This window comes from Hylaeus volcanicus, unplaced genomic scaffold, assembly GCF_026283585.1.
Source record: "Hylaeus volcanicus isolate JK05 unplaced genomic scaffold, UHH_iyHylVolc1.0_haploid 12237, whole genome shotgun sequence".
Lineage (NCBI taxonomy): Eukaryota > Metazoa > Arthropoda > Insecta > Hymenoptera > Colletidae > Hylaeus > Hylaeus volcanicus.
Genome location: NW_026533172.1, coordinates 1,474,830 through 1,488,138, shown reverse-complemented (window position 1 = coordinate 1,488,138; position 13,309 = coordinate 1,474,830). Strand labels below are relative to the sequence as shown.

Here is a 13,309-nt window from a genome sequence, read left to right as displayed (position 1 = left end):
ATGTGTTAATATATACGTCCTTTCATGAAAAAACTGTAGAAGTTTATTATCACAATAGTTTTACTGTTTTTAAAATTGGACACATTTTTTACTCCTTCCTACTAGTTAAAAAAAAAGAAACCTTTTTTTTTAAAGCAAAGGTTGGGTTAAAACAACATTTTTACTAACATATTTTGTTTTAACTATTCAATTGCCTAGACCAATACAACATTCATTTCAAAAATGGGAGGTTGTTATTCACATTTACCTCATCAATCGCAGTGTTTACTACAAAAGAAAATTCCTCGACCACCTCATACACTCCAACCCGATCAAGAGAAAAAAAAAATGTCTCTAAAACAAGTAGCAGTAAAAAATACGAAAACTCTTCCATTTATAGCTTCGAAAAATGGTACTTTAGCCTTAAAAAATGTTATATCAAAAGCAACTTTAAATGGGATTTTCAATACAAAAAACCAAAAATATTATGAAGAGCTTTCTCCCTTAATGAATTCTAGCGTTTATCAATCATCCCAATCCATTATTTTGAAAAAAAGAATACCCTTGTTTTTAAAAGATAACTGTGTTTTTCCTTCTAGTTTGATACATGACGAGCAAGAGTCTGAAATACTCAATATGAGTTCAAGTGAATCATTGCACAAACTAACAGGTAAAGAATACGTTTTTGACTTTCAAGCATTTTTGCTTACTTTAACTTATTACGAAAAAATGTAAACACAATTTTTTTTCCCGTTTTAAAACTCTTTTAGAATTATTTATTAACGATCATCTGACATCAAACAAAGTCGAGTGTGGAACCCCACAATTATATAAAGCCGCTTGCTGTTACTGCCCAATGAATGAAACATGCCCTTGCCAACTTTCTCCAGAGAAATGTGAACGAAACAAAACGTTTCCTTCTGCACCACCTATTATTTGGGATGCATTACTTTCTTATCCTTTACATGTTTTGAAGAATTGTGCCACGGCTTATCGTGAAGTTTTATTTTCTCGATTTTCTGTGGCTCTTTCATTCTATTGTTGTTATGATATGTATTGTCTTGATCATGCACTTCCAGGCTCTTGGTATCAAGAACGTCAGAGGCATCGAACATGCTTATACTACGCGGAAAAATTTTTGAACGAGTCTTATACACTACTGTCCAATAGCCTAACGTCGATGCAAACCTGTTCTTTTCCTATACTTCCTTCTTACGGTACAATATCTTAACAGATGACATTTAATAGCATTGTATGGGGCATGTATGACTGTTCTTTTTTAGGAGGGAATACAGATTTTTGGGATCAAAGTCTTCCTGGACAAGGTGGAATCGAGGGTCCCTCTTTGATACCTTCTGAGTTCCGTGGTCATTTAGTTGCTTGTCGTTCTAACGCTTCTAAAGATCATTCTAGCGGTAAACGAAATTTCGGAATTGTTTACGAACTGGAACCTTTATGTTGTGGTCTTCTTTGGAAACGAGTATGTATGCAGAGTGTTGCTTATGTTTTTTGTTTTGAAGGCAAGACCACGCTTTGAAATTTTATTTTTTTCTGTTAGACGCTTCAAACGGGTATAGGGTGGCGACGCCCTGGCTTGCGTTCGCTCATCACTTTACGGTATTCATTTTTGGCTTCGTCCCTAAACAAGGAGTCTTTTAATACGATTTTAGAAAATTGTGAACATTGGAACCATATCACTGTGTCAACATTCCATTTGCCAAGGTTTCATGATATTCATTTCGAGAGAACTGTAAATGAAAAACATACATTTCAAGAAACCCTCTTAATTTTTTTAAAAAATCAACTCAATATTACGAATGCCGTTGGGGATTTGCTTTTCAACTTTTTTCAAAGTTTCATCCATTCTATGATCATTTTAGCTAAAACCATGACTCGAGGTAGTATACGTTGTAAATTTTAAGTAGCAAAATGTATTTCTAGTATTTCTTCAAGTCTTGGCCACAGAGTAGACTCAGATACAAACAATCTATAAAAATCAATGTCAACATGGTTTAATACCGTGTAGTACACATTTCTTTAGACATCATTGATACTAATACTGAAGCGATAAATAACCAATATTGTCAAAACAATCAATGAAAATTTTCATATTTTTATTTTCTACTTATACAATCTAATAATAAATAAATTATTTAAATTGAAGTAGAAAAATTTTGATGGTTTTATTATGGCCTAGTTGCTCGACAGACTGTATTTTTACTTAGACGAAGTTGCTTCTGTATCCTCCCCCTTTTTCAATTTACTTTTACCTACAACAAAAGACTCCCTATCCTTACTTGTATGGTCAGTTGATGGATATTTTCATACGTTTCTTATAAACGCATAACTTAGTTTAGAAAGTTGGGATTCTGTCATTCCTCTTCCCCAGAAAACACAGTCATGTGGTTCTTGTTTTCTTATATTAAAAACGTTACACCGAACTTTTGATTTTTCTTCATTTTCAATACGTGATTCAAAACTTATTCATGATGAGGTTTCTTTATTTGATAAAAAACCAGTATTTCAAAGCTTTGTTACAATACAACTTAAATATACTCTAAATGAAGCCTTCGAGACTGGTAAAGTTCTTTGTGCGTTCTTTTCTAATAAATTTTAAAGGGTATTTCGTACATTGAATAGAGTCGTTTTTTGATATGAATACTTTCCGTTTTCAAATGAATTCCAAGTCTATGCCTGAAGCATTTGACATTGCGGTACGCGAACAATTTTACTTTTCGTTTTACTAAGGAAAACGCTTTATAGTTGACGCATTTCACCGTTGGAAGTTCTGGAGAAATATGGATTCCATTCATGCTGACTAAAAACACAATTTTGCACTCTATCCTTCAAAAAAATTTAAATCTGGACTATATCACCGATGAAAAAGTCATATGTTTTCATGTCAAACTTTTGAATATTGAATTACCTCCAACAAAAGTACTTGATAATGAAAGAAATTTTTATTCTGATATTTACTCCCCACAAGATCCAACTTCAAACTACGTTGTATCTCTTCATTCTTTAGCAAAGGTGGACACGGACTTTTTAACTCAAGTTCAATATTTTATGAAACAACCTTATTCCAAAGCCTTTTGGACAACGCAGCAAATTGAAGACACAACTGACATTAACGGCAATAAACTTAGCACAATAATATGTCCTTACTGCGATAAAGATGTTTACTCAGCAGTCGTACATAATGTACGGAACCTTATAGACGGGTGTTTTACGTGTACAACTGATTTCAATCTTTACCCTTCACTTGATGTGTTAGGAGAAAAAATGAATCTTCAAAAACAATTTCACAATCTTTTTAATGATTGTTACTTTTCGAAAATCGCCATGTGGAAGTATGATAGCAGTTATAAATTGAAATGGACGCAATATCAATTGTTCTCTAGTTTGACGAATCATGATTTGTTCCTTCAAGCGAATACATCGCCTTTAGTAGTTTTAGGTCTAGAAAGTACTATTTGGTCCACAGTTCTTCCACATCATTCGTATATTGGAATGTGCCGATTATCAAAGAGATTAACACAATTGACTTCACATGATCCTTTATGGAACAATGTTCTTCACTGCTTTATACAACCCTTTAAATTGTATTTTAGTAACTCTGTTTTTAACCCACCTGATGTTTGTAATACAATAGTTCGAAAAATTTCAAACGCACCAGTGCTTTCTCAAGAATTCCAAGCCTTGTCAATTCTTCACCCTAACACTTTTTTGGGGAGTGTGGTAGCGTTACCCTCCACAATTTCTTTATGGCCTTCCATCTGTTCAAATAATACTTTATCTATTTTTGATATTTTAAACAAAAAGATTCAAGATGCTGTGTACTTTAATAAACAAAAAGTCGAAAATACGTTCAGTGCTAAAACGTGTATAGGATACAAGTGGAACTCTGAAAAACGAACTGTTACGATATTTACAGAAAATAAACAACCAACAACATTAGTAGATGATTCAATTTTTCTTCTTTTTAAATCATTAATTTCTATTTTTTGTGATATGAAAGATCGTCAATTCACTATAGAATCGAATTGGTCGGGAAATCCTATCATAAATAACATGAAAGATGAAATGGGTCATTCATTGTTGACTGAGCCACAATTGATAATCAATTCTTTTTTAAAAACTTTTTCCATGTCCATTTCAATAGACCCATCAAATTCGTTACATAAAGAGAAAAATGAGTTAGTTTTTGTTCCAAGTATGCGAAACTCTTTTGCGAATTCTGATCATTTTATACCTTCCGGAGTATTTATACAAGGATTAAGACAACAGCTTTACGTTTTTGAAAATTTGGTAAATTTCAAAACAACGTATTCTTCCCTTTTATCATATCTGACTCAATTTCTAAATCGGTGGCCTGGTTATCTTTATTTTCGTGACGCAATGATAGCTCACGGATATATAGAAACATTATGTTCTGATCTTTTAGAACATTTAAAACATTCGTTTGTATCACCAGTTGCAAACAATCTTCTCACTATAATTTATTGGGCAAATAAAAAAAAAAAAAAAAATGTTTGTTTTTTATTATGTGCACCATTAGCAGCTGTTCTCATTATTAAATGTTTAACTTGTAAAATTGCTCGTTTTTTAAGCAGGTATGCTTTAAAATAAACTTGCTTTCTATGATAACTTTGGTTTTGGGTTATTTTAGCGTAAACATTTGTCAAAACGTAGAAAAAACTATTAAGGAACATGTGACTATTCTTTTAAAAGTAACGCGAACATCTTCAATGTCCGATCATAGAGAACAAATATTTTCATTTTGGTCTCTCTGTTTCGCGTTTGACCAGCAACAATATATCCGCAATGTTAAAAAGACATTCCGCCATGTTTTGCAATGGGTAAGTATTTTTTAAACACGTCATGCAATCTTTGTTTTGAATGGAAAAAGAAATTGGGTCTAAAATCTTTCTAAATATTTTCATTACAAAAAAAAAATTGTAGACTAGTCCAAATGTGTATATTAGATTGTCTCTCATTGTCTTTTGCATTTGACATTGAGTAGTTTCGAATGACCATTTTTTTTATTTATTTTTACTGTTGGATTTGTTTTTTTTATAGGCGTCAAAATGTTTTCAAAATGATATTTTTACATATCTTTTACAAAAAACCGAAGAAGTTCAATTTAACGGACTCAGTTATAGTGCCGCTTTAAACCTATGTCTTCCTAGAAAATGTTTTTTTCATTCACTTTTTTCTACAAACACGTCCATCAAAGCTGTATCTCGACCTAAAATTTCCGAAGAAGTACTTGAACAATTTTTTTTTTCAATACTGAATTACGGTCCTCTTGACGAGTCTTTGCGTAGTCGTTTAACACTATGGAGTGAATCTGTATCGTCTGAAATTATCCACATTCCAACAGCAGACGGACTGCACGTCTACTGGTCTACACTCCAATGTATTAAGAGTCATAATCTTCTTCACCCTTCCCTTCTTGATACATTTTACATTTTTCTAACAATGTTTGCATTCCAATACGTTTTATCCTTTGATCCTTGGTTAGGCTTTTTCACTAACAGTGACATCATATCCGCAACACAACGTGAAAAGAAAGACACAAAACTTTCAGCTTGTAATCAAATTCCTTCAATGGCCCAGTGGTTTGAAACGACCACGTGGTTTGAGCCATTGCTTGTAACACTGAACGCTATTATTCTCTCACAGGATGACGACAATTACAACGACACTAAAATGTTTTTTCCAGGAAATATTAAAGCAATGCTTTACACAACAAACGCTTTATTTATGCTTTACACATATGGAGATCACAAGAATTTCAGTAGATGTCTTCATGAAGCTTTCAGTATAACTTTAAAAATGCCTCCGTTTTCAATGTTTTCCTGTTTTTGTCTTATAGCTTTAGAATATTTAAAAGGTTGGGGTCAAGAAGAAACACCAAAAACCCAAATGTGGGCATCTTATTTTCGCTACACTAGACGAACATGGCCACTTACTCCGTTTCATATCGGTTTGCCCGATTGTTGTCCCGCCAGTCTCATACCTTCTCAACTACAGGAAACATGGTCTGTCACAAAAAGCCGACCAAACGCAACAGCTGCCATATATCAACATTTTAAACTCAAGGAAACAGAAGATGCAATGACACCCACTAAGACTATCTTACCTACCGAAAGTACTACCATTTCACACAACGTATTGAAGGATGATCCTGACACGAAGAAAAAAGAACAGGCTATTACAAGTGATCTTGCTATTCACCTGATGTGGAATATATCATCGACGTCTCCAGATTTTTTTTTATGGTTTTACTCCTGCGTTATTTCGCCATGTTTAGTTTTCCTAGAACTGCAAAGTGATTTTAATTCTTTACATATTTCACCATTCCTACGAGATGATTATGTTACGTTTTTGAATTGTAATTCTAAAACTTCTTTACGAAAACACTCTCTATCACCGTCTCAAGTCGTTAGCAAAATTTCTTCAAATTGTATTGAATTCAAAAAAAAAAATGTGAATCTTTTTCTTACAAAGAATTTGCCTTCCGCTTCGTGCTACATGTTAGGAAACAATTCTGTAGCAGGCTCTCTAGGGGTAGGATACCCTAGACATCTTATGCATGAGGAAACGCTTTACGAGATAGCACCCGAACTCCGCGAAGAAAACTGTATTTCCAAACTCTCAGGTATTGATGTATGGTGTGCAGGTAATCCAATACCCATGTATTTCACTCCAAAAGCCTCTTCCATCGTTTCTGGAAACTACCACACAGTGCTCTTAACTGAAAAAACACACGAAATATACACGTGGGGGTGCAACCAATACGGTCAATGTGGAGTCCCCAGCGCTTCAAATGATAACAAAAGTTATCGGTGGTCTACTGATTTGCATCCGAAAAAAATTACTATGGATTATTTGAAATTTGACGTGGTTTCTATCGTTTTGAAACAAAAGATTTCAAGTTGGATGAATAATCCATTTTCTTTTTTCATGAATTCGAAAGAGTACCATCTATTTTATGAACATACAAAAAAGCCGAAAATGGATGCAATCGAATCAGCTGGTGAAAAGGATCAATATAATCATTCTAATCGTCTTGACACTGCAATCATGCAGCCAGTTCGTGTAAACATGGTATCGAATAAACCAAACGATCCGTTTGTTGATGTATACGCAGGAGCGACATATTCAATAGCAAGAACTGCTTCAGGTCACTTATGGCTGTGGGGAAGTACGGGGGATGGTTGCCTATCTAGAGAATCAAATCAACTACCTTCACCGCTAGAAGGCAGCAAACTTGCCAAAAAATTTTTGACCATTTGCAAGAAAAAAATATGTGACAAAGACCAACAGGCCATTACTAAATATATAATCTCTCGATTACACCGTGTTCGTAAAGTTGCTGCAGGAATGTTTCATGTTGCAGCATTAGATTGTTATGGCGGCTTATGGTTATGGGGTCAATCTGAAGCAGGTCAATTGGGATTTGGTTTAACTTCACCAAATAACTTTTCACTCAATTCTCCTTTGTTACATTCTCAGGCAGTTTTTTTGCCCAGACGACTTCGAGTTTTTATTTTAAATTTTAACTTGTTTTCGCAAATGGATTTCAAACAAGGTCAAACACTTCAATTCTTTTCAGAAACAGTTTATACTAGACTTCGTCAAAAAATTGCAGAGTTTTTAACACTGATAAAAATTGATGGCAATCATTGGAAAACGCTACCACCAAGTCTCATAAGCTGTCGGTTAATTCCTAGATTTGATTGCCTTCTTTTCAGTCTAACTGACCAGTTCCTTTTAGACTTTTCAGAACTTAACGTGTCTCATATTTTATCACCATCGCCTCTTATAACTGAAGAGTTACAATTCAAATTAGTCAGCTGTGGTGAAGCGCATACCATTTCTGTAGGTGTAACGTACTATGGCCAAAATGAAGTACAATGGTTACTATCCTGGGGTCAATCCAAGTATGGTCAGCTTGGTATTGATTTTGACTTAGGGAACGAACATCAACAACCAAATATTGACATTGCTGCTTGTTTCAATTTTCGTTCGTTATCAGATGCTGTTATTTCAGAAAACCACGTTCGAGCAACTCCATGTATAGTCAACCGGAAAAACGACTTGAATGCCTCATTCAATGGGTCCATTATGACTTGTGCCTCCGGCGGTTGTTGTAATGCTATTATTTTAGACACCAACATGATTGCAGTTTGGGGCTTAAACGATTTTGGCGCACTCTGTTTTAATGAACAAAGGTAATTTCTGGTCTTACATAATATCTTCTCTTTCATAAGTTCGACTCCAATGTTAGACTGTAACCATGTTTTTCTGCTTTGCATTGTAATTTAAAAATATCTGAAAGCAAAAAAATTACACGTTTAGAAATTATTCTTATCTAAATGCTTTAGAATATTGAGAAGTAGCTTCAATTTATTATATTTGTATTAGGTTTCCCGAAATTCGAACACCTAAAATCGTTCACATTTTTGAACCTGATTTCGGTATTGTAACAGATGTTGTATTCGCCATGGGAAATTCCCTCACATTTTTTTTATCAAAAAAAGGAAAAGTCAAAAGTTTCGGTAAAGATAATGCTGGATCAAGTGGTAGTCGAATCAAGCACACAGGAATTATTCGATCATTGATTGATTGCATGGATATGCAACATTTTAATTCAAAATCTTTGCAACTTCCATTAAACTTCCCCGTTTGCCGAATTTCAGCCGGTATCGCACATACTGTATTTCTTCCAATGCAAAAAAAAAGATTTCTCTCACAATGAAGTTATTGAAGCGAAAGCATTTCGATTGTCCAGAAATTTATTTGAATCTGTTTATTGACACAAATTAAACCAACCCGTATAATTTGATTCATTGAGTAATGTTTTATGTTTAGATAATTTTTTTTTTAAAACAAAAAACACTTGAAAGGCTCAAAAAAGTCAGAAATCGGTTATGTTTCCAACCACCTTTTCGTATAGTATTCTAAAGTCGTTAACTTAAAGAACTCTAGTATTTTGTTGTAAATGGAGTTTTATATTTCTAGTAAAGAGTTGACAGAAAAATTGGTTGCTTACACTTGTTTTAAGAAATACAAATGTTAAGAGTACTGTCGTATTTCTTCTAAGCTATGTTTACGCACAATATTACAATTGTTATAAAAATTTCACCAAAAAAAAAATTTTGAAAGCATAAAGTCCTTAACTTCTCCAATTAAGTCTCGGGTTTTTTGACGAAAATGTTCATTATTAAAAAAGTAACAAAGTCTCTCGTAATCCATCCTTAACCCATTACACGTTATATGATCAACCACGACATTATTCGATGGAAACAAACCCAATTCAATCATGTCGTTAGTAAACGAAGTAACATACTGCGAAATGTCTTTCAAGGATTTAGACACAAACCTTTTTGCCATTTGTGTTTAACTCCCGACACAAACATTTAAATAATGAATTAACTACGCTTACTGTTTGACCATAATTAAATTCTTCCCGACAAACTAAAATTTTTTTTTTTTTTTAATTTATTGAATCTTGTCAACCAGCCATGTACGATATTTATATTAATCGGAAATTTTTCGCAGTCAACTTTTCAATTTCTTACTTTTTACATTTAACTTAATGTCCAGATTTCGCTATACGAAATAAGTAATTTAAGTGAAAATCAATTTGTTTGCTTTTAATTGAAATTTCCCTAGTGGCACACTCTTATTCATTTTTCACACCAACAAGATAGAAAGGTTCTGCTTTCTATTCATAATTTGTTCACTTCTGTTAAAGGGATGCCTGCTTACCACCCATTTTTTTTTAATAATCGTCACTATCATGTCTTACTGAGTAAAAGCTTTTTCAGACTACCTCACGCATTGGATGGTTAAATCAACTTTTGCAATTTTCCTGAAAAGCTAAATTTACAAAGTTTTGTTACTGGAACTATACCAACATTAAATTCATAATCAAAATTTTAAAGTAAATATTCAACGCTTATCAAAAATTTATGAGTAACAAGGTTAGAAGTCTTTTAGAAAAAAACTTTTCAAATCCAAATATGCTACTTTTAACAATATTCGACTTATTAAACCTTTCCATGTTTTACCTTCTACTCTGGTTTTTAATATTTTGACCTCCTTAATTTTTTCTTCCATAACAACAACAAGCCATTTTTTTTGAAAAGTTGTATAAAATCATGTACTGTAAGATTTAGCATCGCATCACTGAAACATTTCGTGTACTCTCTCGTCTAAATCAATTCAGTAAGCTTTCCATTTATAAAGTGTCACACTAGTTGATCAAACTGTCCTCTTATTCAAATACTTGCTTTTATGAGTTTTAAATCCATAATCATTCGTGATGTTAGCTTTGTAACTTGAGATTACCGAATACATTAAACCATATGGGTCATCGTGTAATGTGAGACTATACTCCAATAATTAAGCGATAGCGTCGTCATCCCAGCAATATAAAATAAGTTTTTTACTTTTTTTGACAAATGTTTTTCTTGTAAAAAATAATTTAATTATGCGCATGATAAATTAAAAAAAAGTGGACTCCCCTATTTTTTTTTTGTTATCCTTTTCGGAATTTATCATAAAAGGTAGGTTAATAAACATTTTGAAACCGCATTTCATTAGTTCTTTCCAATCAAAACAAAAGTGTGAGTTTTTTTTTGCGATTCCCTTATCACGACGGCAATAATTGTTTTTTAAAAAAACCGTCTAGGTAACTTTCTTGTTGTATATTTAAATTTAGAACTATTGAACGCCAAAATTTTTGTAAGCAAAACAAATCTGTAATATACAAAGGTTTGTCTAGTAGTAAGAAAAATGTGTTGACGTTTTTCGTATTAGTAGAAATATTCTGTCATCGTCTCCTTATTAATAAACTTTAACATTTTTGATAAACTTCTCTAATCAACTGTCAACTTTTGTGTCCGTTTATTATAAGATACAAGTCAACTCCATATTTGTGTAAACATTGGAGACAAATATATGTCGAGTTTTTTCACTCAACATGTTTCCTCAAATACAGGAGATTCCTTTTGTCAAAAAAAGTCTCCTGATTCGCATATTCAATATAAAGATGTATTCATTTATGTTCCTTTCATTCACGTATGTTTAAAATCCAACAATCGTTTTTTTAACCAGTTTTCATTTTTATAGGAAGTAGAAAAAATAATACAAGTTCCAGTTATTTTATATGATCCAGACAATGTTAGTCACCCCACGCATTTTTCCTCTAGTTCACATCTTCGTAAAGATAGCGAACCCATACAACGACCAAACGACTTTGGTAAAATCCTAAATACAACACAAGAATTTTTCGACAATCATCAGGAGAGTATATCAAAACGACATGTAGGATAGTCGACGAAAAAAATGATTTGATAAATTTTCTTGCTTTTTCTTGCTTTTTCTTCCTTATTTCTGTAGGTTTTTCGTCGTAACACTAACAATTCTACGGAAAATCAGCCTCTTCACCGTTCTTTAATCCAAATGTTTTCATACAATAAACTTGTATCTCAACTTTACCGACAAAATACAATTCATCTTCCTCTTGGATACTTTACAGTCTCCGATTATAAAAGACTACAAAGTCTCAAAAATAAACGGTGGGAAACTCTATGTTATCGTCCTGTAATTCCACATTCCAAACTAGATTCGTATCGACCCGCTTGAGGTATTTTAGTGGCCTTTTGTTTTTCCCTTATTTCTAAAAAAAAAAACTTTCTTCTCGACATTGACAATACGATCGACACATTTCTTTTTCGCGGTCTTTTTTTTTCTTTCGTTTGTCGTCAAGCATCTTCCAATCCTTAATACGTGTTTGTAGTGGTATACTGAAATAGCATGATTTTCCAATTTTTTTTGTTTTTCCTATTGACTACATTTTTTTAAACGTTTCGGCTATTTTTAAATCGTATTACCAATTTTTTTTAGACAAAAAGTATTGTTTCTTTTCCCACACCTGAAATTTTCTTTTAAACAATTAAAAATTTGGTTTAAACAAACAAATTTTGTCTGTGAACTCTATTCACACAAAAAAATCAATTTCTTTTTAAAAGTAATATTATCCTTTTATTTGAAACTAACGCACACAATGTACACTATTCTTAATTCAATATGCAACTTTTATGTGTGCGAACAACGAACGTAGAAAAACATCTTTTCTTTTTTCGGCTTCTCTAAATGCCTTAGACAAGTAGTTTCTAGTTGATCTTAATCGCTCACGTCGTCTCTACTATAAGTAGAATTCAGCATTCCTTAAAAATCGTAATACGCACCATTAAAAAAGTAGACCTAAAAATCATTTTAGTAGGGGTTTAGAAACATTTATTGAATTAATTATTTGTCTTGTCAAACATTTAACGGAGCCCTTATATACGAGTGCTACTACACTTTTTTCCATCTACATCACTTTACAAGTCTTTCATTTCATAGGTAAGTGCCACCTACACTACAAGCTTAAATACTTTTTAGCCTGATTTTCACTCCAATTATAAAGTAATGTTCATTTAAAAAATATCGTTTCCGTGACGCGGCTTTTATGATCTTCCCAGATTGTCTCGTTAATGTGATATTTAAGAGTCTTCCCTGTTGCCTCTCTAGCAGAAACGCCAGGTAAACGATGAAAACAAAAACTGAGGTAAAATACCTGCTTGATGCCATTAGTGGCTCTTACAACATATTTCGGATACGTTTAAATTTCTACATTGGTATAGAGCTGTTCGGTTCACAATTTATCCAGTTTTTTTTACTTTTGGTCCCGACTTTTTTGACGCTAGAAAATTTTAAAAAAAAATTTCAATTTTTTACATTCTATTTGATCTTCTTCCTTATTAGCAATTGCTTCATTTAGTAAAATTGTTCGTTTATGTTTATCCTACATTGTGAAAAATTAAAGACATGGTAGATAGTATTCACTAACAACTACTAAACAAAAAAAAATTGAGATACTTATACTGTATTGACTATATCAAACAAAGCATTTTTACATTTCCTCAAAATATTGGCTAAAATGCTAACTTAATAGTGAAGCAGCTTGAATGACACAATTACAAAATTTTTGATATAATTTCTTTGTAGGTAACGATAAATTAAATTGATGATTCTTTTTTTTAAAGTTGCGCTAGGAAATATAAATGTATTCTTTGCACCTGCTTACGAATTTAACTCACTTCGTAGCCAAACTCCAACGTTCCAGTTCAATTGTCGTCTTGAGTGTAGGCTAAAATACCTGAAGAGCATTACTAACACCTCAACTCTCAATAAAACAACTAGACAAAGGCATTCTATTTCTTACTTCGGAAAGCCTTTGCGGTCTATATGCTGTGAGCATGGTCTAAAT

General features: G+C 32.7%; 2 protein-coding genes and 1 long non-coding RNA gene across 8 annotated transcripts; 2 read left to right on the top strand and 1 right to left on the bottom strand.

Annotated features, from left to right (window-relative positions):
- Positions 1-5: 5 nt before the first annotated feature.
- Positions 6-9,365, top strand: LOC128883976 (uncharacterized). 2 transcript variants are annotated; one of them, XM_054136896.1, is made up of 12 exons: positions 6-140; positions 199-649; positions 750-1,196; positions 1,263-1,459; positions 1,538-1,877; positions 2,205-2,283; positions 2,332-2,558; positions 2,620-2,693; positions 2,743-4,592; positions 4,649-4,838; positions 5,059-8,219; positions 8,413-9,365. In XM_054136896.1, the coding sequence occupies exons 2-12, from the start codon at positions 223-225 to the stop codon at positions 8,744-8,746; spliced, it is 7,326 nt and encodes a 2,441-aa protein (XP_053992871.1). In that variant the 5' UTR covers positions 6-140; positions 199-222; the 3' UTR covers positions 8,747-9,365. The 2 variants fall into 2 exon arrangements, with proteins under 2 accessions (XP_053992871.1, XP_053992872.1); XM_054136897.1 differs by lacking the exons at positions 6-140; positions 199-649; positions 750-1,196 and having other exon boundaries at positions 1,377-1,459; positions 1,538-1,596; positions 1,650-1,877.
- LOC128883983 (uncharacterized) lies at positions 55-749 on the bottom strand. Its single transcript, XR_008459186.1, has 4 exons — positions 690-749; positions 396-601; positions 248-333; positions 55-194 (listed from the first exon to the last, which is right to left on the bottom strand). It is a non-coding gene; the product is annotated as an uncharacterized LOC128883983 (long non-coding RNA).
- A 559-nt stretch (positions 9,366-9,924) lies between the features above and the next one.
- Positions 9,925-11,955, top strand: LOC128883901 (uncharacterized). 5 transcript variants are annotated; one of them, XR_008459157.1, is made up of 4 exons: positions 9,925-10,767; positions 10,813-11,073; positions 11,125-11,319; positions 11,395-11,955. XR_008459157.1 is itself a non-coding variant. In XM_054136766.1 (4 exons), exons 1-4 carry the CDS (start codon positions 10,954-10,956, stop codon positions 11,676-11,678), a joined length of 552 nt encoding a protein of 183 aa, XP_053992741.1. In that variant the 5' UTR covers positions 9,928-10,953; the 3' UTR covers positions 11,679-11,955. The 5 variants fall into 5 exon arrangements, 3 of the variants coding, with proteins under 3 accessions (XP_053992741.1, XP_053992740.1, XP_053992739.1); XR_008459156.1 differs by having other exon boundaries at positions 9,926-10,767; positions 10,816-11,073; XM_054136766.1 differs by having other exon boundaries at positions 9,928-11,073; positions 11,395-11,573; positions 11,621-11,955.
- Positions 11,956-13,309: the final 1,354 nt, after the last annotated feature.